Source organism: Lissotriton vulgaris, chromosome 8, assembly GCF_964263255.1.
Source record: "Lissotriton vulgaris chromosome 8, aLisVul1.2, whole genome shotgun sequence".
NCBI lineage: Eukaryota > Metazoa > Chordata > Amphibia > Caudata > Salamandridae > Lissotriton > Lissotriton vulgaris.
The window spans coordinates 1,336,806,004-1,336,833,577 of record NC_141696.1 but is presented as its reverse complement, the minus strand read 5'-3'; the positions used below and the strand labels follow the sequence as shown (position 1 = coordinate 1,336,833,577).

At 46.4% G+C, this 27,574-nt stretch overlaps 1 protein-coding gene across 1 annotated transcript in view; it reads right to left on the bottom strand.

Annotated features, from left to right (window-relative positions):
• TRPC6 (transient receptor potential cation channel subfamily C member 6) overlaps window positions 1-27,574 on the bottom strand; it is an 844,345-nt gene that overhangs the window by 53,161 nt on the left and 763,610 nt on the right. The window contains exon 10 of the mRNA XM_086935285.1: window positions 15,180-15,263. Within this exon, the coding sequence (XP_086791411.1) occupies window positions 15,180-15,263 (84 nt within the window). The remainder of the gene's footprint in view (window positions 1-15,179; window positions 15,264-27,574) is intronic.

Genomic DNA, 27,574 nt, shown 5'->3' with positions numbered 1-27,574 from the left:
CATTTACTGAAAACTTTCTTGACCAAATAGCAGGGCCAATTACCCCCAATTGCTGAGTGCAAAGTCTGAGGCACAGCCATGCAGTACCGTCTCGTGAGGCCTGTAGGTTTGGGAGAGATCTTTAAAAACCAAGGCGCTGCTGTTTGTGTGCTGAGCAAGTATGAAGCGGTCATCAAAGTTGCCGACAACAATGAATGTGACCTGAAGTCTCTCGCACTGCTTCGGCAACACCAAGAGAAGCCACTGAGGCCCCCGCAGCACCCGGAATGGAAACATTGCCAGCCACGGCCCTGCCCAGTACAAGCCCCAGCACCTCCATACAGAAGCAGCGCCTTGTTAGACGCTCGCGTGCCTGAGCCAGCAGTACACCAACGTCTAAGAAGGCTCCTCGTACCTCTCGGAGAAAGAGGAGGGCACCCCGTGTGGCATTTGTTGTTCCTGCTGGAGAACAAGAAATCTCTCTTTCTGCTCCTCTGTCTGGAGTTCATTCACCATTTTATGCACAAACTGCTTTTCCCACTCTCTTCCTTTCTATCTATTATGGGCAGCTCTCCCCCCTATCTATTCATCATGCCACATAATTCCATAACACAAATCTACTCCGCATTACACAATTCCACCCCACAAACTTCCACAACTAATAATTCCTTTCTTTTAATTTACACATCTTGTTTTGCATAGTTTGTCATTTAATCCCCCCACCCTCATACTCAGAAAGATGAAAACCATAACATCAATGATCATACATAGCTTAGGATCACATCCTATAAGCCACATATTTGAACTTTTTATGGCAGGACTGTATACAAAACCATTCCATTTTATCCCTACTAAATAAAAGAAAAAATGAGAAACAGTAGAAATAAAGACCATTCATACTACCAGAATGCAGATTTCATAGTATATATAAGGGGAGCCCAAATTAATTTCCCTTTTGCCCTGGCTTTCCTCCCCTTACAAGAGTATAACGATATTTCTAGATTCTAAATTGCCATGAGTCACGCAAACCATTGCTGGAAAGAGGGTTAGGATTGACAGAGCCAGGCAGATGCAATGCATAAAAGGTACACCGCCATACCATAGAAACAAACAAACTACTGGGCTGAGCTGGGGACCTCTTCCCTAAGAATACCCAAAACATTGGCATCTTGGATGCCTAGAACCTGTCTAACCCCCTAACCCCATTTATATATCCTCCTGGGGGTATAGTATAGCTCAAAATGGTTTTATAATGTTGAGCAGCTAAGTTGGCTGACAATATTGTTGAATGACCTAGTTCCAGTGATTCCGGAAACAAGCTTTCGGCAGCCCCCAGCTTTCCCTGCCATTTCAGAGATTGTTTCTCCACATCATCCTACGAGAGAGAATTAAAAACCTCGCCTGCCTAACCAGTAATATTGTCCCTCTCTTCACAGACACATGAATTCTCTTCTAGTGAACCCTTGGGGTCTCCCCTTTCTTGATTAAGAGATCTAAAACTTGCAGATATTTAAAGAAGTTCCTTTGACTCTGCTCAAACTTTGATCTTATTTCCCTGAAGGTGATAAAGCCCAAATCATTATAGAAGTCTCCTAGCCTGCATATACTTTTTCTACTCCATCCCAATATTTAAGAATTGAAGAAGATAGCCAGGAGACAGGGATTGTCATATACCAGAGTGTAAAGATTTTATTGGCCTAAACCAAGTTTCCTTCGCAATGCTGCCCAAATTCTACAGTCTCCCTGTACGATCTTGAACCTTGTTTTGTTAAAATAACTAGGTTCTATCTGCCGTAGTAGACATCCTCTCTCCTCTGCACCAAGAAGCAGTTCAAACACAGAGGGAATATCTTCCATTCCATAACCCATCCCCTCCCTATCTTAGATTAAGGTAACTAGAGATTGCAACGCCAAAGCCTAGAAATACATTTTGTAAATTAGGATGCCCCACCCCCCTCTTTCTTTGAGTAGAGTCAAAAACTTTAGGGCTCTCCTGGTTTTAGAGTAGGACCAGATAAATCTAGCTACCATTTCTTCAATCAATTTAAACTAGTGATTCTCAAATTCAAATGGTATAGGCCGGAAAAGAAATAACACTTTGGGATTGAAACTAAGCATGGGCGGAAAATCCGTTCCGCTCGCGGATTTTGCGGATTTTCCGCAAATCAGTTCCACAATCATTAACTTGGGGTGATTAATGATAGTATAACTTAATTTGACCTTCAACTCGAGCACCTGCTTTACTTTATCTTTTAGTGCTTCCTGTTGAAGCTGACTTTGTAGCTATTTTAGAATGGCGCTGGCAGCTTGCCGGCGCCATTCCAAGTGGGGCTGAGGGCAGAAGGGCACAAAGTGGGACAGACGGCAGAAGGGGACAAAAAAGACGTGGGGCAGAGGGCAGAAGGGCACAGAAACGAGTGGGGACGAGGGCAGAACAGGACAAATACGAGTGGGGCAGAGGGCAGAAGAGCACAAAAACGAGTGGGACAGAGGGCAGAAACGAGTGGGGCAGAGGGCAGTAGACCACAAAAACGAGTTGGGCAGAGGGCAGAAGAGCACAAAAACGAGTGGGGCAGAGGGCAGAAGACCACAAAACAAGTTGGGCAGAGGGCAGAAGAGCACAAAAACGAGTGGGGCAGAGGGCAGAAGAGCGCTAAAATGAGTGGGACAGAGGTCAGAAACGAGTGGGGCAGAGGGCAGCAGACCACAAAAACAAGTGGGGCAGAGGGCAGAAGACCACAAAAACGAGTTGGGAAGAGGGCATAAGAGCACAAAAACGAGTGGGGCAGAGGGAAAAAGGGCACAAACACAAGTGGGGCAGAGAAAATAAAAAAATCCGCAAATTCGCACAAATTCACGAATTTCGCGGATCGCGAATTCGCAAATCCGCAAATTCGCAAAATTCGCCCATGCTTAATTGAAACATCATCATGACAACATTACTCCTGCTGATTATAATCAAGTGCAGATTATCCATCTATGAGAAGTCTTTACTCATATTTTCACTCATAGCAGACAAGTTATTCTCCACTATTTGGTCAATTCAGCAGAGATACTAACCCGCAGGTACATTGCCTTTCCAACCACTTGTGTGTCACTGAACTGTACATTGCTGTTGATAACCAGCTGGGTTTTATCCCACTTAAACGAGCACCCTGAAAACTTCCCAAAGTTGCTAGCCTCTACCCATAGCTGTATCTGGAGTCACTATGGATATATCATCAGCATAAGTCAACGCTTTTGTGTCCCGCACCTGATACCACATTGGCCTGATACCAATATTATTCTCCAGTTTGCATATCATAGCATCTATACATAAGGCAAATAATAATGGAGAACATGGACACTCTTGCCTAGTACCGCGTTGAATCACTGTTTCAGAGTACCCTCCCATTAATGCTATCTTGGTTGTGGGATTGCAATATAACACTTTAAGGGCCAGATGTAGGTAGGCATTTACCGGTCGGTAACGGCCGAATTCGGCCGTTACCGACCGGTAAATGCAATTTGAGATGTAGGGCCCTGTATTTTACAGAATCGGTAAATTTACCGATCAGTAAATTTACCGATTCTGTAAAATACCGAATCGGTATTTTTTCCGATTCGGTAAAATTGATATGTAGGTGGGACTCTTCTGAGTCCCACAAGCATTACAGAATCAGTATTTTACCATCAAATACTATTTGATGGTAAAATACCGATTCTGATGTGCATGCACATGTGTGCATGCACACCTGTGCCATATGACAGGCAGACCTGCCCTTAGGGCAGGTATGCCTGCCACATGGCCCCCGAACCTTTTTTGGGGGTGCTAGAGGGTGTCAAAGTGACACCCCCTGCACCCTTGTCAGAATCGGTATTTACCGATTCGGTAAATACCGACCGGTAATGCCCCATTCATTCCTATGGGCTTCAAAGCCCATAGGAATGAATGGGGCATTACCGGTCGGTATTTACCGATTCGGTAAATACAGATATTTACCGATTCGGTAACAGGAACATCTGGATGTTCCTACATATCCACCCCTCAGATTTACCGATTTTTAATTACCGAATCGGTAAAATTCGGTAATTAAAAATCAGTAAATCTCATTTACCTACATCTGGCCCTTACTGCTTTAATGTACCTAGGCCCTATACCAAACCTGTTCATTACAACCCTCAATATTTCCAAGAGACAATGGGGCCGATTCTGATCTGGGCCGGAAAGCACTCTGACCGAGCCGGATCCGGGGGGTTTTCCGACCGATCCGGACTCCTGCAGTCTGACCGAGCGAGTACGATGCGGCCGTATGCTGTCGGACTCGGTTTGGTCGGACTACCGTAGAAGTCAATGGGAGCCAGTCATACGAAGCGTACATGGGCTCCCATTGACTGAATGGGTACGTCGCGGACAAGTGCACCCCTACAGTGGGTACGCATCAGTACCATCCGCACCGTACATGCCTTTGTTGGGGAGACCCAGGGGTGTCCCCCTGTGCCCTAGTCTTATGGCTTTGGTCGCCTGCCTATTCGGATGGCGTTATCTGCATTCTCAACTCCACAGCATTTTGCAATTGGGAAAATAGCAAAAAAGGCTGGCGACCAAAGCTGGAATAAACACTAGAAGTAAATCAATTGCTTTTGTCATAAGACATTCGCTAAGCCTTGATCTCCTGTGCTGAACTCTTATATATCAACGGTTGAACCTGAAAGCAAGACGAAATGAAAAAAAACAAATAACAATTGCTCGAGAATTTTCACAAACAAAGTGAGCTGATGAGTTTATTTATTCAGAACAACTTCTGATGGTGCTCTACAATCGATTCACTACAGAGATAATTCGACACAAATAGAAGCAGTAAAACAAGTCCAATGCTTAATTGTTATACTCAGCAGATGAAAAGGAAGCTCCCTAAAATTTCAGATTACACTGTTCAAGCATCGTACAATGACCAAATGCATTGTTACGTAGTCTGCTTAAATAAACAGCAGCGTATGAAACTGTTGGCAGGTTACCTTTGTTCATATAAACTTTTTTAGTTCAGAGCCAGCATCATCCAAGATTTCATACCGTGCAGCCATTGTTGTTTTTCTTTCCTTGGCCATTTCAGACAAAATCCTATTGTTTCCACAGGCACAATTGCTTTAAAGGCATCCCGGATTACACCAGGAGGGGCACTACCCACTGTCTTGAGGGGTTTTCAAAGATAAGGTGGTTATTGTGAATCTTATGTTGGAGATGAAGAGTGCCATAGTTTGGCTGCTTAAACACAGAAAGATGTGCCACACATGGTTTTTTTCTTGTATCCTGGGATTTTGAGACAAGGTGCCACTCCAGAGTGGAGGTTCCTTTGTTGAATGTGTTTGGTGAGTGTATTCCTGACGAAGAGCAGTCCTGTTCCATGTACCACTTTGTGGGTGATACAAAGCAGCATGAACGTGGGCTTTCAAGGCAGGGGAGATGTGGTCTTGTGGTTCTATACTTAAGAGTAGTCTGGTAGCCGAGTTCTGAATCCGTTGTAGTCTTTTCATGGTTGTTAAAGGTGATCCGTGGTAAAGGCCATTGGCGTAATCAAGTTTGGACAGAACAAGGGAGATGGTAGCCTGGGCCTTGTGTGGAAATCCCAAATTGGGGAAGATTAGTCACAGTGTTTTTATAGTAACAAAGCTTGATCTTGTAAGTTTATCCACTTGGGTATTCATCGATAGCTTAGAGTCCATGGTCATTTCAAGATTTCTTACTTCCTTCATTACTTTAGGCGGTGTTCCCAGATCATCAGGCCACGCGTGGCTATGTGAATCCTACCCATAACAAACTATCTGTAAAATGGACCAACAAAAAACCGAGCACTTCCCAGCCTTATTGATCTTCAATTTTTCTATTCTATGTTTCCATAGTTTTAACAACCTCGCCACAGTTATACCTCTCTCTCTGTGTTGTAGCTCACCCTCCACCAACACCTCTCCCTCTTTTCCAGGTCCCTCCCCAACCCCTCCCCCACCACCACCATGATGCAGGCAGACCACATATGGCCTGCATGATGGTTCATGAGGTTGACCTGCCGCTTCCCTCCCAGTTGGCCTACCGAGATATAAGGAGAATACATTTATAATTCTTAGATTTTTCCTTTCTTAACGAGTGCAATCACGTCATATACATCCTCATAATTACAGTGACAAAGAGAATCCTACAAGTCATTCCATGCTTTTCGTCATACTTTGAATCTTGGCATTTGATCCACTTATTCTCCCACCATAGAACCAGCACAGTGTCTTCCACAAAAAACTACTTTTTAAACATGTCCCTTCAAACAGCTTCCTTATGACACAGCGGATTCTGCCAAAGGCCCCGAAGACAGCTGGTGGCGTTACCGCTTGGCTTTTATTTCTGATGTAAATGTCTTTTCTCTGTCTATAATTTTAACCGGGCCGGATTCATCAAATGTACTTCGGAGCCAAGTAGTTGAAATGGTTTGATTAACTGTCTCAATCGCCATCTTCTTTTTACCATAGTTTTGCAAAAGTCTGTGTGAAAAAAAAATTACAACCATCAAGAGACCTTTTAGCATTTGGGCGAGCCTTTTCTCAATATCAAAATAGCTTTGGGTCTGTCAGACTCATGGTTTTTTAAGCATAAGTGGAAATGTACGGAAAAGCACCCTTTATCAAATTCAAAATTAAAGATCTTATATCACTCCTTTCTGTCACCCCCCTGGGGAGTCTCAGGTTCTTCCTCTGCTGCCTGTTTTCAAAGTCTTCCATTTTCCTCATTGTGACTCATGGGCTTCTCCCTGACCTTTCGCGGCTACAACCTCCCCCTCTAGTGCATTGACTCATTCTTTCACCGTAGCAATTCTATCCCCAATATCAGAGCATTTCTTACTCATCTTTCTTATTGTTCCCTGCAACTTCTTGTTGGTTAAACATGCATTACAGCTGTCCCTCCGAGTGTCCTCTTGTAGTTGTTTATAGATTGATAGATTCGACATAGCGAGGGTTCCTATCTCTCTTCTTTTCCCTCACCTTAAGACTGCAATTCTCTCTTGTGTTGTTTCCCATGATCATCACCCTCCTTAACAAAAACTTGCCGAGTGATCCCACTTTAAGGTATGTACTCCCTCCGAGGCTTCCTCCAAACCCCAATGCTTTTTGTAGCTTTTCTTTGCGATTCTTTTGCAGCCACGCTTTTTCTTGCACTTTGAAATATCTCATCCGGGGAGCTATAGGAACATTCTCCTGACCTCCAGGAACGGTGATCACTTTTAGAGTCCCTACCATTTGTATCTGAGGTGTTTGACTCATTAGTGAGAGAGAAGAATCTTTCTGCATAATCCATGGCTCCCACCACCATCTCTTTCCGCCCACTTTTTGTGTGTTTTGAGCCCACTTCTGGGTTAGTAGCCGTGTGCTTCAGAGTTACTCCTGAGGCCAGATACACAATATCCACAGTGCTGTCATTCCCAGTACCAATTTGTGTTGTTTTTGTGGGCCAACTCCCTCCAACCCCGAAACATTGGAGTCCGTGAAGGCTCTACAAATACATTCTCTTTTGTTTGTGCAGACCCCAGACTAACCTGCACCATTAAGGTTGCTTGTGCATCAACCATTGCTGGATGTATTTAGGGAAACTCCGATATCACGGTCTCCTGAGTCGTTTCAGTGCTGTCTGGTGAAAGCAGGGGAGAGGGCCTGTGAATGCCATAGAGCCATAACCTCCACTGTAACCATCATTTGGGAGCTCGGCCAGCTCCCTATGTTCACCGGCACAGTCCTTATTTCCTTCTACACTGAGTCAACTAGGTGCTTGTTTTGGGAAGGCAAAGAAATCCAATATTGAGGGTTGTGGCAGTTTTACTGACACACGCAGTCTCCCCCACGCATCACCACTATGGATTCCATCACTTGCTTCAGCATTTGACTCCAGAGCAGCCCCATCCTTTCCCAGCTCACTGCCTTGTCTTTTCCCGCCGCCAGTGAGCTTGGTGCGGCCATGCCCAGTAGATTGTGGGGTGAATCAGGTTAGAGATGTCCACTCATTCCCGCTGCTGTCTTGTTCCTTTTGGAGGCATGCTTTCCATCCTCCGCGTCCTTCACTAAATTACACCACTGATAGCTTCCACCGTCCAGCATAGAACCTGGGAGGAGACTGCTACTGCTGCAACAGATACCTGTATTTTAGGCGTTTGCGTGCTTATACATGTATACCAGCTTCTCTGACAGAAAATACTCCTCATGCCTTAAGTTACTCTGTTTACCCTGTTATTGTGGCCTGAAACATTGTATCTCTAACAGAAACGCTCAGCTGGGAGGGAGGGAGCCTGATGTTCTACTCAGTCGCCATCTTGTTATGTTATGTTATGTTATGTTATGTTATGTTATGTTAAAAATACTTATTCAGTGCACGGACACCAGACGGTTTCATGGCGCTAGAGACAACAGGGAGAAGAAGGGTGCGGAATTACACAAAGGCCTGCCGGAAGAGATGAGTTTTAAGTGAACATCTAAAAAGAGCGTAACTGGGAGAGGATCTAAGTTCGCTCAGAAGTGAATTCATAGTCAATGAGCCAAAAACGCAAATCGGAGGCCACCATGCTTTTTGCGTTTAACTGCTGGAATGGTGAGGAGGTTGTGATGGGAGGAGCGCAAATCACGGGAAGGAATGTACCGGCAGATTCTACAAGCAGCAAAAGCAGGACCTTGAGCATGTAGCTCCTTGAATATGGTGCAGCAGAGTTTAAAGATACACCGCTTGGCAACCAGCAGCCAGTGGACTTTCTTTAGTAGCGGGGAGATGTGTAGATGTTTTGGCTGACAGAGGATTAACCTGGCTGCCTGATTTGTGCGAGTTGCAAGCGGCGCAACTGGTAGGCCGGAATGCCAGCGTAAAGAGTGTTGGCGTAGTCAATGCGAGATGTAATCAAGGCTATGATGACCATTGTGAGAGCCTTCTAGACAGAAACCTACAGAATGTACAGATCCTGCGAAGATGGAAAAAGCAGGCTGAGGTGACAGTGCTAATCTGCAGTTTCATTGAGAGGTCTTTGCAAATGATAATGCCAAGACTCTTCTCAGAGTCAGCCGTGCCCAGAGAGGATGGCCAGAAACTGGCATTCCAGGGGTTAGTGAGTCCCCTGGTTAATACAAGTTCCGTTTTATCGGGATTTAACTTCAGCTGGCTCTGATACATCCACTCGCTAATGGAGAGCATGGTAGATTGAAAATTAGCGCGGGATGTGGAGGTGGATTCAAGATTAAAAACCAGCTGGAGGTCATCCGCTTAATTAGTGATGGTAACTGGGCTATTGCAGAGAGAGGCAATAAGGGGCTGCATATAGAGATTGAACAAGAGAGGCGATAAGGCAGAACCCTGGGGGACTCCGCAGGTCAGACTGGATCGAGGTGCTACAAAGGTAGACAGATGGACCGCCTGAGTGCGCCGATGTAAAAATGATCGGATCCAGTCAAGGGCCCGACCCTGTACACCGGCGTTGTTGACACAGTCGATCAACAGATCGTGATCGACCGTGTCAAAGGCCGCAGATAGATCCAATAGCACAAGTGCCTGGGAGATGTTAATATCATCACCCTTTCCATCACCGTCAGAATGACCGATTCGGTGCATTGGGCTGGCCTAAAGCCCGCCTTCTGAGGGTCAAGGAACTTAGAGTTCTCAATAAAAGAACTAAGACAGTTGGTGACGTGAGTCTCTAGGATCTTATCTAGGTAGTGAAGCAGGGAGATGGGGCGAAAATTGGCCAGGACCAGAGGATCAGCGTTAGGCTTTTTCAGGATAGGGACCACAGCTGCGTGTTTAAAGGAGTCAGGGACGATACCTGTAGCTAAGGATTCGTTAAGAAGTGTAAGTGGAGGGTCAGGGCAGGCAAAAAAGGCTGCTTTGAGAATCTGCGGAGGGCAGCAGTAATTTGGCGAGCCCGAGCTCACTTTGTTTAGTAGAGCCACAAAGTCACTTTTAGTGATAGGGGGAAAGGCAGCCAGTGAAAATGAGTTCTGAGAGGGAGGGGTCGGGGCAGAGGGAAAGGAAGGGCTAGGGATGTTATTTTTTATGGTGATAATTTTGTCAATAAAATATGAATTAAGGGAGTCACACAGTGATTGTGAGGGGACAGCTTGAAGAGTCACCCTATCGGGTTGTGTGAGCTCGTTCACAATGGAGAAAATATCTTTTACTTTGGATGCAGAGTTTAGGATTTTTTGGGAAAAGTATAACTTTTTTGCCTGAAGAATGGAGTTTTTATATAGTTTTAACAGCGCAAAGTATTCAGATTTTACTTCGGGTGAGTAGGTACGGCGCCAGCGGCGCTCAACTTGGCGGAGTGTCAGTTTATCCTTTTTTAGTTGGTCAGTGAACCAACGTTGGGCGTCGTGGGGACGTTTGGACTTAATCTTTTTCAGGGGGGCCACCTTGTCGCTGGCTGCTTTGAGCCAGGAGTCGAGGCGAGAGGGCTGGGCGGTTATAGAGGCCTGGTTGCAGGGGACGGAGGCAGCCAATAGCGAGTGAAAATCTTCTAGGTTAGCCTGTTTCAAATTACAGGCTATGATGTTAGTTGCGGGGGTTCGAGGAACAAAGGGAATGTAAGCCAATGCAAAAGAAATTAAAAAATGATCGGACCAGGAACAGGGGTAAATGGAAGGATGGGGGATATCGATATTGGAAGTCCAGACTTGGTCAAGAGTATGACCCTTTATATGTGTAGGAACATGAATATGCTGGGAGAAGTTCAGACCCAGCAAAAAATCGGAGAATTCTACAGAGAGATTACTCTCCCGGGTGTATGAGGGCCAATAGTTGAAATCCCCCATAATGACAACCCTGGCGTGATTAATTACCAGCTGAGAGATTAAGTCCCCGAATAACTGAGGAAAAAGGGGCATAGGTTCAGGTGGGTGATAAAACAGTGCACAGACAAGGGAGGATCTAGCAGAGGAGAGTTTCAGGAGGAGGCTGTCGACCCTGGGGAGAGAAACCTTTTCCAGGATCGTGAACTTGAGTCGATGGCGAATGAGGGCTGCAACACCTCCACCCGCTCTGCCTTGAGGCCGGTTTGTGTGCAATATGTACTAACCAGAGGGAATGGCGGCGAGAATATCAGGGCTGGACTCTTCAGACAACCAAGTTTCTGGTAAAAGGAGAATATCAATAGTATTTGTATTCAGGAGCTGATAGATCTCGAGTTGGTGCTTGACCAATGACCTAGTATTCAGGTAGGTCACCACAAGAGTGTCCGGATTTGAAGATGAAATTTCCGAGGTCAACTGAGGGAGCACTGTAGATTGCTTACACACAGCGTCAGGGCCAAGGGAGGCGTCACGGGGGAGTTAAATACGACAGGCAATAGCTGCCTTCTCAGCTTTAGGGCTCAAAGACCCACCGATTTGAAAGTTAAACAGGTCGGTGAAGGAATATGTGAGCAAACGGGCAATATCACTGGCCCCGGGTCCCGGCTGGGCGCGGACGGGGGCAGCCGGGCTTGCCTTAGGCCCGCCCGCTGCGCCTGCGCTTGGTCACCATATTAAATAGTGCAGGTGAAAGAAGAACAACTAGCACGCTAACCTGCGTGAAGAGTGTGGCAGGCAGGAAGTAGTGTGGGGCATGTTGCTCACAAGAAGACCCTCCGCTCGATCAGTACACAGCCGCGGCGGAACGGGGTGAGGAACAAGAGGAGCAGCAGGTAAGTTTAGGCAAGTTTTAAAAAGACATCAAATGAACACAGTGTCGTAAAATCACACAGAAAACAAATGATAAGAGTAGCACAGATGAGGCTTAGCGCTGTGCACACTTCAGGCAGCCTAATCGCCACAGTGCTTCCACAAACAACAATTCCAATACAACCCTCCAATTTCACTCTACATCACATACATCCACTACACTTCAAGCCAAAAAACATAGGTAAAATACATTGTCATTTACAATGCCAATAGCTCTAACTCTCCCAAATGTGAGACCTATTGCATTGCAAATGCTTGTTTAAATATTGTTCTTGGGTGAAGAGCATTTGCTTTCTCAGTCCCTAAATGGTGGATAGATACTTGACCATGTGGTCACGTCCCATTAACCATTCACATAATACTTGTCCCTCACACCACTGTAGGTCAAAGAAATGAGAACGAAATTCTAACAGGGAAACCAAGGGAATGTGTCAACGAGAGAGAATGAGGACAGCAATCGTGAAAGTAGAGTTACACTCATTCCACGCCCACTACTGATCTTTGTGTTGCCTCAGAGCGTCCTTGTAGTTTACATTTGATGCCACACTTCTTTGCTGGTGTCCTACTTACCATATGGACTGAGTGGGTGTGATATCACACAGTTATATATCTAATTCGAACAGGGCAATGCCCCTTTTGTGTGGAAGCCATTTAAGTGGTGTTGTGGGTAAAACTGTTGTTAGGTGTACTTTGGAGGCTTCCTACGTGAAAATTGAAGAATCACCTTTCTTGTGTGGGTGTAATTCGAACATCACAAAAATGATATTTTATTTTAGTTTACATCAGGCCTGTATCTAAGTAGGCCCAGCTTTTATTTATAGGATCTTTCTAAATGTATGTTTAGAATCTGTGATTTTTAATATGATAACACAATGAGGTAATACAATGCAACCTATTGAATTGAAACTCATCCTAATTTTATTGGAAGCAGTTTTGTATTTTTACATATCATCTGCTGTTTGATTTACTTGAGGGGTCAGCCAGTGTTTTTCCACCATGGCACAAGCCAGACTTCTGGACTTCTGGCTCGACTGGACTGTCCCTATAAATGTGGTGCTTCCCCAACTTTAGAGTACATGGGAAAACCGCGTTAAGAGCTTCCAACTACGTTCCAGGGGCCTCATTTATGAAAAGTGACGCATCGCTGCGTGAAAACAGCGATGCGTCACTTTTCATTGCGCCCTCCTTGCGACACCAATGATGCTTCATATTTACAGTATGACGCAGCATTGCGCAAGGAGTTACAGATACGTCAGTATTTCTGACGAATCTGTAAGCGCAAAAGTGACGCATTGCTGGAGTGTGTCACAAAAGTAACGCAACTCCAGCAATGCGTCCTTTCACATGGGGCAAGCCCCATGTGAAAGGGCCTGCGTCAGTCTTACGCCTGCTGTGAGGCAGGCGCAAGATTTTGACGCAACGACGTCCTAGAAGTGACGCAGTGAAATCTCATAGATTTTACTGCGTCACTTCTACGACCCTTTCTTGCGCCAATACGCCCCCCTTGCATACATTATACCTGGCGCAGGTATAATGTGGCGCAGGGGTTTACAAAGTGACGCATCTACTTAGATGCGTCACTTTGTAAATATGGCGCAACAAGGCGCATTTTTTACGCCACTGTTGCGTCACAAAAAGTGACGCACCGGCGGCGTAAAAGTGTCGCAAGGCCTCATAAATGAGGCCCCAGGTGTGACACCTTCAACCAGGCAGGACAGGCTGAACGTCTCACAGATAGGTCTTAAAGCCAGTGCCATCCTTTATAATGAGCTTTTTCAACCTATAACTATAAAATAATTAAAACTACTATTTCCAGAATACAAAGTGCTGCTAGCCATACATTCAGAACCGGTTGTTCAAAGTCATTGGCAATAGTACAAAAGTTGATGGTTTATTTTGAAAGTCTATATCAATTACAAATATTCAATATTTCATACTCGTCTACCTAGTGTTATCAAAGAAGTTGATATACAAACTTGGTGTCGTCAGAACGGCATAATCTTGTAACTTTCGTTTTGAAAAAACAAACAAAAACTACAGTAGTTTCTCAGAGGAACCACAAATGTTGTCTGCGCTCTGAGAAAAGTTAGGACGAGACAAACCACTCAGTGCCCAAGGACATGTGTGTGTAACAGGGTACACTCAAGCCTAGGACAAATTAAAATGCACAACCTGTTCCATAAACAAATGGAAAGTTTTATCTCAGACAATATATACGTAGAGAAGGATTAGCGTGAAAGCTGTTGTTGAATTGTGTCTGCTTTAGATATTTTCGTATATTGAGTCTAAAGTATTTCATAGATGAGATAGAATGGGGTGGAGGTTCTGTATTATGATGAAATTGCTGCAGCTCTCCAGGTTATTAAACACAGGGAAATGATTTTCTGTAAAACCTCAAGCCAGGGCCTTTCGAATGATGGTTCTTATGCACAAAAGCCTTTTGTAATATTTAAAACCTGTGCTGCAGATGAACCGGAAGGAAAAGCTAGCAATACAGGGCTGTTAACGAACACCTGAGTGGGAGGTGAATGCTCAAGACTATAAATAACCACTGCTAGCATTCAGGACACCAGAGAAGAAGTGCCTATTACATTAGCAATACATTTGATCTCTCTGTTCATATGGGATACATTTTTGTATAGTGCATTATATTTCGTTTGTATTCCTAAATTTATAAACATTGCGTGCTGAAATGTCTGTAGATTTTCCTGGAATCTGTCGTCAGTGCTTCTGGGTGGACAGCATGGGGTAGATTTACAATAAGTGGTGCATCCCTGCATATTAGCAGGGATGCGCCAGTTATTTTGCGTGACTCAAAAAAACCCATGCGCCACCATAGATGCGCCCCATTTACAATGAGGCGCACCGTGGCGCAAGGACACACATATGCGTGACGCACCTGTCGGCGTAAGGGTGATGCCGTGCTGGATTCGTGTCGCAAGCGCTCAGGGGTGCCCTATACATGCTTGAAGCAGGCGTAAGGATTTGGTGCAGCGGAGACGTAAAAGTGACTCAGTGAAATCTTGTAGATTTCACTGCGTCACTTTTGCGGGGCTTCCTTGCGACGGACGCCCACCCTGCATACATTATACCTGACGCAGGTATAATGTAGTGCAGGGCTTTACAACGTGACGCATCTTACTAGATGCGTCACGTTGTAACTATGTCACATAGTGGCGCATTGTTTGCGCCGCTGCTGCGTCACAAAAGTGATGCAACGGCGGCGTAAAAGTTTCACAAGGGGCTTGTAAATCTGCCCCCATGTACTCTTCAGCAGGGCGTCACCGATACAGAACCACGAGTCAGGAACTCACAAACCTCAGCCAACTCTTCCAACGTGGCTAACACTGCAAAGAGACACTTCTCGGACCAGACACACAGGAGTGCTCTGGGAAGTTAAAGGGCGGCGATGCCACACTCCTAGCAGCCGCATGCTACTAAATGCCACGATGCCACACACCTGCACAAATACATCCTGAAGTGTATTTTACCTGATATTTTGTTGGACTGTTGTTTATGCTGTTTAAATTTCCATCTTCGGAACTTCGAATACTTGAATGTTTACTGTGGCCGAGCTGAAAAAGTAAAGCATATATATCAACATAGAACATTAATGAGGAACATGTTTTATTAAGCATCTAAAAAAGTAGTTTTTAATTCATTGTATGTTGTAGGTTTATGATGCAACATTTCTTAGATGATCCGGTCGTTGAAAACGTCTTAAGCCATCGCATACTTCTGTAGTTTCAACAGTAGTTGTGATGCCATTTATTAAAAATAAGGATTTTAGGGATGTTCACCACCCACAGCATCAAATTAAAGGAACCTCGGAAAAAACACATAACGTAATGAAATACATTACATTACATACGGAAAGGCACAGATTTGGCATACCATTGGCACACTTTTTAGAACCTTGACAATGCAACATAAAACTAATCCAACGTCCTGGAAATAAACCAGGCGTGTTCGAAACGGGAACACCTACAAAGTTTAGAATCATAGATGGGTAACTGTCAATAATGGGTTGTTTTACCCTAAGAGGATCACGCAACATCAAACAGATGAGAGCTGTTATGTTCCTGGAGGTCCGCCCCCGGCGCCCCGGGCGTGGGGCGCGCTAGTCATGTGACTACTGATAATAAAAAGAGGTCTCGCACGCACGCAGGCGTTCAGAGGCGCGCAGACCAAGCAACAAAGTTATTCCCAGTGTCCGACTGAGTTTATTCTAGGGCCACGTGTTAGGCCTAGTCAGGATTAGATGCCCCGGAGTGTAGGCCCCAGATTGATACCCCTAGGGCGATCACTTCCCATCTACAGGACACAACAATTGGCGACGAGGGTGGTTGCCGACCCCTCGCTTCGGGCGTGTGTGTGCCCATTCTGGGGTGAGGCGGCTGCGAGCGCTCCCATTCGCTCGTGGTGCTCGTGCCTTGCTGCCACACACTCCCCCACTCAGCGCGCCTGGAGGGACGACGACTTCTACCCCTGGCTCTTTGGAGGTGAGAGGCGCTGCCCGACGCTATCCTGCTGCGCATCGAGGCACAACTGGTCGCGCGAGGCCATTCCCCCGCAAGATCTTCCTGCCCGGTGCCGCACCGTGCTCGGTGGCACGTGCGTGAATCGCACCTCGGCACGCCTGGCGAGGCGATCTGGACGGCGTCCGGTCCTGCCTAGCTGCTCGAGGGGACGTGGTGTCTGCCCGTCCCTAGGCGCTGCATTGCCGTCCGAATCCGGAGCGCCGGTCGCACGCGCTCCGCTGTGGTCGCTGAGGGACACACAGCGGTCATCGTCCGCACTGCCGGTGGGCATTGACACGTCCGTGCTGAACCCCAATCGTCGACGGCCTCATAGAAGTGCCTCTTCGGACCTCACCTCGGCCGGCCACGGGCCTGATCAAGCACGTCCTGGGCGATGGCTACCATTCCGCCCATTGAACCGTTTGTGGTGGAGGGTGCGCCCTCCACTCTCGCTCCGAAATGGAAGGAGTGGGTGGACAGGCTCCTAATATTCTTCGAGGCTACCAAGGTCCACAAGGAACAGAAGCGTGCCATGGTTCTCCACCTTGGTGGCAAAGACATTCATTCCATCGCTCGGACCCTCACAGAGGCGACCCCCAAGACTCACCATACCCTGATTAATGCTCTCAATGCACACTTTGAGCCAATGGCGAACCAGGACTACGAACGGTTCATCTTCCGACAAGCACGGCAACTGCCGGAAGAGTCGCTGGATGCATATCACACCAGGCTTAAGAAACTGGCACTAACGTGTGGGTTCCAGGACGTAACGGAGGAAATCAGGGGACAGATAATTCAAGGGTGCACTTCTGCAAAGTTGTGAGAGAGAATCCTGGAAGAATCGGGGAAGCCTCTACCCGACATCCTCACCCTTGGCCGCACAAAGGAGCTGTCCAAGGCCAGGGCGGCCCACATGGAGGCTGCATTACAAGCCAATGTGAAAGTGGAACCGATCAATAAGATACAGGTCCAGACGCCGTCCAAATGGCCCAAAAGAGCGACACCCCCTCAAGGTGGGGCATCAGGACAGTCATGCGGCTACTGCGGAGGCCCGAGACACCCAGCACCAGAGTGTCCAGCACGGGGCAAGAGATGCTCAGGATGTGGCAGGATGAACCACTTCGAAAAAGTATGCCGGTCGAAGAGGTTCCGCAAGCCACGCCAGACGGTACACACGGTCGCAGAAGGCGAGCCCAGCAACAGCGACATGGATGACGATGACGAGGAGGAGCGGTCCGTACACAAGGTGCACATGATCGGCACCGCCACTAGACGCACCAGGACACTGCCCCAATGCCCCATCCAGGTGGCTGATCAGGATATCATGGCGGTAGTAGACACCGGCGCATCTATAAACCTTATGAGTGCGTCTCTCTACAGCAACATGTCTACCCCTCCGAGACTCAGCCCCACCCCCATCACGGTGTATGCCTATGGTCAAGACATTCCGCTCCGGATCCGTGGGAAGTTCAAAGCGGCCGTCCGCCATGGGGACAAAGTCACGAGAGCCAACATCTTCGTGTCGGAAGAGGGTCAAGGCATGCTCTTGAGCTGTAGAACAGCCGAAGACCTGGGGGTGGTCACGTTTGCCTTTGGAGTACACGAAGAGTCGGTGCAACAGCTAATCATGGATTTTCCAGATCTATTCGAAGGAATTGGGTGTTTCAAGGGTCGTGAAATACATCTGCACGTGGACCCCACCGTGCAACCTGTGGCCCTGCGACACCGTCGCATTGCATTCCACCTTCGGCCACTAGTGGAAGAAGAACTGCAGAAGCTGGAAGCAGCCGGAATAATCGAGAAGGTATCAGGCCCCACCCCCTGGGTTTTGCCCATCGTGGTCACGCGGAAACCGAAACAGCCGGGAGCAGTCCGGATCTGCGTGGATATGCGCCTCCCAAATGCTGCCATCAAGAGGGAGCGCCATATCACCCCCACGATAGATGACTTAATTGGGGAACTGGCTGGAGCCTGCTGGTTTTCCAAACTTGATCTTCGTGCGGGGTATCACCAACTGGTGCTAGACAAAGAGTCACGAAATATCACAACCTTCTCCACCCACATTGGACTTCGCAGATACACCAGACTAAGTTTTGGGATCTCCAGTGCGGCTGAAGTTTTCCAAAATGTCATTCAGGAGCTGATTGCCGGCATACCTGGAGTGATAAATGTCAGCGATGACATCATGGTGCATGCCCGAACAATTCCAGAACACAATCACCGTTTGGCGCAAGTGTTCTGCAGGCTCCGCAGTGCGGGACTCACGCTACACCGAGACAAATGTGAATTCTTATGGACCAAACTGGGGTTCTTTGGGTATGTCTTCTCAGCTGATGGCGTCAACCCCGATCCTGACAAAGTCAAGGACATTAAGGATGCGCCACCACCCACGACAGTCACGGAAGTCAGGAGTTTTCTTGGCATGGTAAACTACTGTGGTCGTTTCATCAGGGACCTGGCCAACCTGACCCTCCCACTGCGTGAGCTCACCAAAGACTCCACTCCGTGGAGCTGGGGACCGGAACAGGAGAAGGCGTTCCAGGACATCAATAGCTCCCTCTCCAGCAACACCACGCTGGCGTTCTTTGACCCACGACACTCCACACTCATCGCGGTAGATGCTGGACCGGCGGGGTTGGGGGCCGTACTGATGCAAAGGCCAAGAGAGGAAATAGACTGGACACCAATTGCTTTCGCCAGCAGGTCCCTCACGGACACTGAACAAAGGTACTCACAGATTGAGAAAGAGGCCATTGCAATTCATTGGGGATGTCGCCACTTCCACCTGTACGTCTACGGTAAGCCATTCATGGTGGTGACCGACCAAAAGCCGCTGTTGGCTCTGTTCTCAGGGACTTCATCGAAACCACCCCCAAGAATAGAAAAATGGCTATTGCAACTGCAGGAATACAACTGCAATATTGAGTATCAACCAGGAGCGAAGAACCCGGCAGATTACTTATCGCGACATCCCAGGCCCGCGACCCCAGAAGAGATGGATGAGGCGGAAGAAACAGAGGCGTATGTGAAGTGGGTAGTGGCCAGGTCATGCCCGTGTCCCATATCACTGGAGGACGTTGTGAGCGCCACGGCTCAAGACGCCTGCATACAGCGGGCCAAGGACCTTCTCCGGACTGCCAACTGACAGAAAGCCAAGGAGAGCTGGAAGGCGCTCACCCCGGAGGCTCAGAAAATTATGGAAAGTTTGTACCATGTCAGGGCTGAACTCAATGAAGATACGGCAGGATGCTTACTGCGAGGACATCGCCTAGTAATACCAACGGCTCTCACAGGACAAGTGATACAACTGGCCCACATAGGTCACCAGGGGATGGTCAAGACCAAGGCCCGGCTGCGAACCAAGGTATGGTTCCCTCTCATGGACGACATGGTGGAGAGCGTGGTGAGGTCGTGCACGGCCTGCCAAGTCACGGGAGAAACCTCCCGGGAAGCCCCCATCAATGTGGAGCCCCGACCGCAAGGACCCTGGGAGCCGGTCAGTATGGATTTTGGCAGTCTCCCGGATGGAAGACACACTCTGGTGATGATAGATGACCATTCAAAGTACCCCGAAGTGGAAATCGTAGCAAGTACCAGTGCAGACTGTGTCATACCCAAGATGGAAAAGATTGTTGCCACTCATGGTGCCATGAAGGAACTTCGAACGGACAATGGACCGCCATTTCAAGGACAGGATTTGGCTACCTACTTGTCATCTCTTGGGACACGCCACAGGCGCATAACACCTCGGTGGCCTCAAGCCAATGGGGAAGCCGAGAGGTTTATGAGGACACTGAACAAAGTCATCCGTATTGCTCACGATAAGGGACAGTCCGTGGAAATGGCCATCTTTACGTTTCTTCAAAGCTATCGCCAGACCCCTCACTCCACAACGGGGTTGCCCCAGCCCATCTTCTCCTAGGAAGAGTGATAACGGACTCCATCCCTCATCATCCACAGTGGTTACCTGAAGTGGTAAATGAAGAGGTGGTTGCGAGGAGAAGAAACACCATGTTTGCCAAAATCAGCCAAAGACGACGGGCAGTGCCACCCCAGTTCAGACGAGGAGATGTGGTGCTGATTCGCAATCGCGCCACTAGTGGCAAGTTTAGACTCAATTATGAGAAAAGGCCGTGGAGAGTGATTGGGGTGAAAAGCACCCGTCTCACAGCAATCCGAGGACGAGAGAGGGTGACTCGCAATGTGTCTCACTTCAAACTGTTTCATTCCGCAGCCCCGGAGTCAGAACATCGGCAGGGTGGTGAACAAACCGAAACTGCAACTAATTCACCAAATGTTGAATCAACACCCAGTCACGAGGTCAGACAAAGTAACGATCCACAGGCCTCCAGTGAAGAAGCGGGAGGTGACGCGGAGGCCCTTGAGGAGGCCCCAGATCCGGAGGGGGCCGACAGAGAGGCGCCAAGTCACGAGTTGGAGGCTGGAGCGGAAACGCTGAGTCACAGGGGGTCGCAACGTCGATTAAGAGACAATCCCACCCCCTCCGGCTGGTTAAGAGACTACTTCACGTAAGACTGTTCCTATTTAAATATGCATGTAGCTGAGCACACCAGCCAGTACAGTGGTGCTGTGTTTGAAGGACGCTGAAGGTATCGGTCCTAATGTTTCCTGAGACAGGAGTTAAAATCTTTAAGTGTGGTTATGTTTTGTGTTTTGGTTTTTCCTTGTTTTAGGAGGAATGTTATGTTCCTGGAGGTCCGCCCCCGGCGCCCAGGGCGTGGGGCGCGCTAGTCATGTGACTCCTGATAATAAAAAGAGGTCTCGCACGCACGCAGGCATTCAGAGGCTCGCAGACCAAGCAACAAAGTTATTCCCAGTGTCCGACTGAGTTTATTCTAGGGCCACGTGTTAGGCCTAGTCAGGATTAGATGCCCCGGAGTGTAGGCCCCAGATTGATACCCCTAGGGCGAGCACTTCCCATCTACAGGACACAACAAGTGCGAAGCTCAGATTGTCTATGAAGTCTCTTGGAAATTGATGTGAAAAACTCTACAACTTTATGTTGTGTATTGACCCCATCAACACCCTTCTGTAGGATGAGCCAATGAAACAGCTGTACAGGGGAGTAGGGTCATGTGGGAGTCACACAAAAATACCCTTCCTCACCCCACTGCCCCCCTCCCCCAAGCTCCCTTCTCCTCAGCCTAGTCTGTTACACTCAACAAAGTTTCCTAGTGCAAAAAAAAACAGGAATACTGCCATGCTCCTGTACCTTCTCTAGCAACGTCCTCACCTTCCTGTCATAAATGTCAAAACAAAATTGTCATCCTGTCACCGCCTGCCATAACCCTTTGTACACGCTCACCCTGTCCAAGTATGTCAAAAAGCCCATTTAACAGCGTCCAGTTATCTACTGCCATAACTATCTTAAGGTTCCCTTCACTTCTCCTCTTGAAGGCAATGGCTCTCCCTCACGTAAAGCTGGTACTTTGCTGACAGCTCCTCTGACATGTTTCATCAGACATGAAAGGAAATCCGAAACTGCTTACACATAAAGCAAACAGACATAGTCTTGTTCCAAGAAACACACTTCACTACAACAGAAGCAGCCAAACTAAAAAGAAACTTGGTAGGCACAGTAACCAATAAAAGCTATACAGAGGAGGCATCAGTAAGCTCAGACAGTATGGGCCATGGCACTAGGAGATGTGGAGCGACAATCCTAAATAGATCCAGAAGGCCTCGTTTATGAAAAGTGACGCATCTCTGCGTGAAAACAGCGGTGCGTCACTTTTCATTGCGCCCTTCTCGCGACATGCTGGATGCGTCATATTTACAGTATGACACATCATGTCGCAAGGAGTTACTGACATGTCATTATTTTGACATATCTGTAGGCGCAAAAATGGCGCATTGCTGGAGTGTGTCACAAAAGTGACGCAACTCCATCAGTGAGTCATTTCACATGGGCAAGTCCCATTTCAAATGTGCCTGAGTTAGTCTTACGCCTGCTGTGATTCAGGCATAAGATATTGATGCATTTGCATCCTAGAAGATTTTACTGCGTGACTTCTACGAGGCTTACTTGCATCAGAACGCCCACCCTGCATACATTATTCCTGGCGAAGGTATAATGTGGAGCAGGGGTTTACAAATTGATGCATCTACCTAGATGCATCACTTTGTAAATATGACGCAACATGGTGCATTTTTTACACGGCTGGTGCGTCACAAAAAGTGACGCACCGGCTCATAAATAAGCTCCAGAGTATATTGTATCAGTGGATTGCTTCTGGAAGGCAGGTATTCCTTTGTAAATTTGAAAACCCTCAACACTATTCTAATCCTTGGCACAGTATATCCTCCCAACGCATGCAAGCAAGTCTTTTCCTCCAGTCTCCCAAGGCTCCTTACAGAGTTTTGTTGCACCCGAGATCTTGTTGATGGGGAACCTGAAATTTTACTTCCTTCTGTATAAGATGGGCCCGCCTGACAGACATTGTGATGTTGACAGGGCTGATGGACCACATTGTCCTTGACGTCTGGGACTGCTTCACCTGGCTGATCGTAACTACACATTCACCGCTGCTGTTCAGGGTACATCCTCTTGCTTGGCCTATTTTCTGGCTTGATCGTCACTCCGACCAGTCCTTCATGCAAGATCAATGCATGAGGCATTACCGACCACACCCTGGATAGTTGAAACTGGACCTGCACAACAGTTCGCCCCCTCCTCACTGTGGCATATGCCGATTAATAGATGTAAATGAACGGCAGACAAAAATACCTTAAAATGTAAATTGATACTGGTATAGCGCACTACTCACCCGCAAGGGTCTCAAGGCGCTTGTACGAATACCGCTGTGGAACCCATCCTGGGTTTCCCTGTGAGGTGTCCACTCCTGGGCACCCCCAAGGTGGAGGCCAGGCATCCATAGCGTTGTGGGGGCCGTTGTGGAGATTAAGCAAGCTATTGCCCAGAGATGCAGAGTGGGACTCCATGATTGGAATAGGCACCGAGGTGAGAATTATCAGGTCTGTGGAATTTTTGAGCCCAAGACCCGCCGAGGCAGGGAATTGAACCCTGGTCCCGGGCTAGACCTCTGCCTCAGGGTCTGCCGCTCTAACCATTGAGCCACACTTCTCCACTTAAGAGCCCATTCTGGTACAATAATCTGTTTCAATCTTTTCAGCTCAACTATAGTAGGCTGCCAGAAAAGCAACATGGTGAGGATCAATAAATTGTGATTTAGCAGTTGTTGACCATCGCGCCACGCATGAACAAATGAACATGGGATCATCCATTCAAGATTTCACAACTCAAAATAGCACATGCCAATAGCCAGAGCTACTTTGCACGATTGGGAAAGAAAAATACTGTCTGTAAATCATTTCAATGCATTAAATGGGACTAATGATTCCGGACATTTGAAAGGGCGGGACTGGAAAGTTCTTAATTTTCAAAGTTCACTGACTATACACAGACACAACAGCTCCTGTCAAACGCGGAGGTTTTTCCTTGAAACCATTTCCCATCCACTGCAGGCCAAGGCAAGGATGGAACCCCTATCAGCTGCACTATAAATACCAATGAGATCAAGGGAATTTCAACATCATGTGATCAGTTAAGTTCCTTTCATTATGCTGATGATATTTTATTAACAATTATCGATCCAGAATCCTTATTTTGCACTATGATATCAATCATCTAATCTTTCTCTGGGATAGCTGATTAAAAATATAACTGGGGAACCTGTAAGGCACTCTCCATGTCAATAGTCAGCACTGGGACCAGTTTGGCACACCTTAGTATAGGTTGGATCGCTGAAGACACTAAAATACCTCTGGATCAGAATAAACAGGGGACTAGTGAGGATTGGAAAAAAAGCCTAAACCCCTGATATCAAAGCCCCAAAATGATATATAATGTTGCCTCCAGCTTGTCTTATCAATTTTGGGCAGGGTAGAAGATTAACATTGCAACCTGAATAACTGCATCTTTGATATGCCACCCCTACTGATATGACATTTGATCCTGCATCAACAGTGACATACAATCATTAATTTGGAATAGCGCACATTGCAGACAAAAGCCATGCACATTTCATGCACAGACCTTGACTGGAGGACTATGCTTTCTGCACATACATACATATTATATGGTTCAGTTGTGTCGTAATTGATATACTTGCTACCCCGTACAGAACTGTTGCCAATGTGGGTACAACTGGAGCACGTCACATTCAATGGCAGGCAGTCATTTATGCTTATATATGCCCACTCCTGTGGCAGCCATCTCCCTATGGTAAAGTATAGGGAAAAGTAAAATTGTTTACTAAACTTAAATAAAATTGGTAAAAATATTTGGATGCTAAATATTAATGTAATTTAATTTTATATATTCATTTTAAATGTTGAAATGCAAACAGGGCTATCAACCTAATTTAAATTTTAAAGTACTTATTTTGATTATTTAAAAATTGTATTAAAATATTATTCTGAAATTTAAATCACAATAACAAACCGATCTAAGTAAAACTTTTTTTATTATGTACTATAAATTAGTAATACAAAATATTGTTACATCAATTTTTAAATTAAAATAAATGGTTATTAAAATATTCCAAAAGAAAATAATAAATATGTTTATCTGTAGATGTATTTATATTATAAGTTGTTTATTATATATAATATTATTATAAGCCCTTCCTTCCATTGGTGCTGGACTTGCGCCTTCTTCGAACTCGAGTACATTTTCTACTGTTTTGAAGATCTTTTTGGCTGTGCAGCTTGTGAATAGTAATGGACTTTATCTTCTGCAGTTGGTCTATACCTCTCACTAAACCCCTCCGTCACCCTGTCTAAACCCCTCCCTTTTTTCCCCTAACCATCTTCCGTTCAGTAGTATGTCCCTTTTTCCAGCCACTCCCCCTGGTCCCACCCACAATTACTATAAGTAGCAAACTTCCATGTGGGACGATTTCTCCATGGAAAAGATAGGAGTAGTGGAGGTGGAGATTACATTTGTATGTTTGTGAAAAGCATTTTGCAGTAAATACTTACTACTCCTGTAGTTAGTACAAAACACAGTTTGTAAATCCAATACATAGTTTGTATGCCTGCAATAAGATACCAAGACCTCATCTGGCCTTTGATTCTTGTCTCGTCCACCCTACGTCTACCATTGCACGCATGCATCTATGTTGGTGGATGAAAAAATGTTTTGTTACAAATTGAACTTGTAGTTGATATGTAAATAGGAACTAGGGAAATTCCTCATCGTGGTTCGAGTGAGAGTTGTGATGTTCTTGTTCCCTGACCTTTCCCTTCCCCCACAATGTCATTTTTCACAGTCTGTCTCAAGGAGTGTGTCCTCTGCTCCACTTGGCTACTTTTCCCCATTTGTTTACATCCTGTAAGGTTTTGCTGCATTGCTTACCTGAACAAGAATACAGATAGAATCTTACTCCATGGATGGAGAAGTCCAGTTTTCAGATCAGCAAAACTGATGGGAAAGTCTATATGCATTCCTGTGTTTCATTCTGGGTTTGTTCTACTCATTGAAATCTAGGCCTTGAGAAAGAACATCCAAAACATGTAGGTGTCTAGTCATTCATTCCATTAACCAACGGAGAGGTTTGTAATCTGTCTGGAGCACAAACCTGGTGCCAATCAAGTAAGGCTGGAACCTTCTCAAGGCATACTCTGTCACAAACAATATTTTTCAATATCAGCCCAGTTCTGCTCCATAGGAAGCAGTCTGCAAGTGATGAATGCCACTGGATGCTCTCTATCCCTGTCATCAAGTTCAGCATCCTTACCTGAGGAGTCAGTCTATGCAAATAAGGAATGACCATAGTCAGATACCTTCAACACAGGATCATTGTAATGCCATCAGGTCCTCAGAGGCCTTCTGAAACTTTGTAGTTAAAATCACTTTGCCAGGCTGCTTCTTGGATGTCAGGGCCACACTCCCATAGATGGCCACAAAGTTCCTGTAAAATTCAGCAAATTCTAAAAAGTTAGCCTACAGTTGGCAGCCATACCTGGTGTTTGGTTGCCTTGTAACACAGTTCTATACCCTTTATCTTGACGAATGCCTGTTCTGGGTGCCTCATGTGGTTCTCCCACAAATGTCTAAAGATTACAATGTCGTCAAGGCAGACCACACCTAGACTATTCCAGAGTTGGGAGAACATACACTCAAAATGGACAGGAGCATTATTGAGCTCAAAAGGCATGGCTCTAAACTCTAAAGAAAGCAGTCCTCTCTCTGACACAGAGAATGCAGTCTCCTCCATGGCACTTGGTGCTAGTGTGAACTACCAATAGTCATTGGTTAGACCAAAGGTACTCAAGAAGCAAGCAGCACCTTGCTGGTCCACAGGCTCATAAGCTCAGGGAATAAGGTGTGCATCCGTCTTGGTCTACTCATTGAGGGCCCGGTAGTCCAGTCAAAAACATAAGTCATTAGATCCTCGTATGGTCACCAACACTACTGGACTGGACCAAGGACTAATGGATTGCTCAATCACTCTTAAGCCTAACCTGTGTTTTAATGCACTGCTGTTAAATGTGCTCTTCACTGGGAAGCTTATCCCCTGTATCTATGTCATGCACATAAATAGGTGTCAACACTGTGGTCAGCAATAAGAGGTACAAAAATTGTAGCAATACCTCTCTACGCTCTATTTTGCTCTTAAGGAGCCATTTCTAGGTCATGTGAATCATCTAAAATACAATCCTTTTAGTCACTGTGTGTTAGACTTGGTATCTTTTGGCGTGTTTCCCCTGAGTTTTTGCTTTCTGATCTCCCGGTATTCTCACTGCTGTTTCCATGACTGGCCTATTCTGACTAATGTGTCAGTCCCTAGTAAAGTGCACTGCACGTGCCAGGGCCCATAAATCAAATTCTGTTGGTGGGCTGCAGCACTGGATTTTGCCACCCACGCAAACAGTCCGTAAAGTCTAACTTTGGCCTGCCATTGCAGAGCCTTTGTGCAGTCTAGGACTGTCATGTCAACTTGGAAAGTGCACCCACTTGCCAGTCCCTAAACCTTCCCTTTTCTACATGTTAGTCACTCCTAAGGTAGGCCCAAGGTACCTCTGTGGGCAGGGTGCATTGTATGTGAAAGGTAGGACATGCCCTGGTGTGTGTGGCATGTCCTGATAGTGAATTACAGCCAATTTTGTTTTTCACTATTGCAAGGCTACCTGTTCCCATAGACCAGAGTGGGCAATTTCATTATAACATCCTATAATCCTAACTGACCCAGGGAACATTGTAGAAAAATGAATTTAGTATGCCTGAACTCAGAATGATAAAATACATATTTTAGGGAAGTTGGTTTTAATATTCTCTGTTTGAAAATACCACTTTAAGAAAGAATATATTTTCTTGCCGA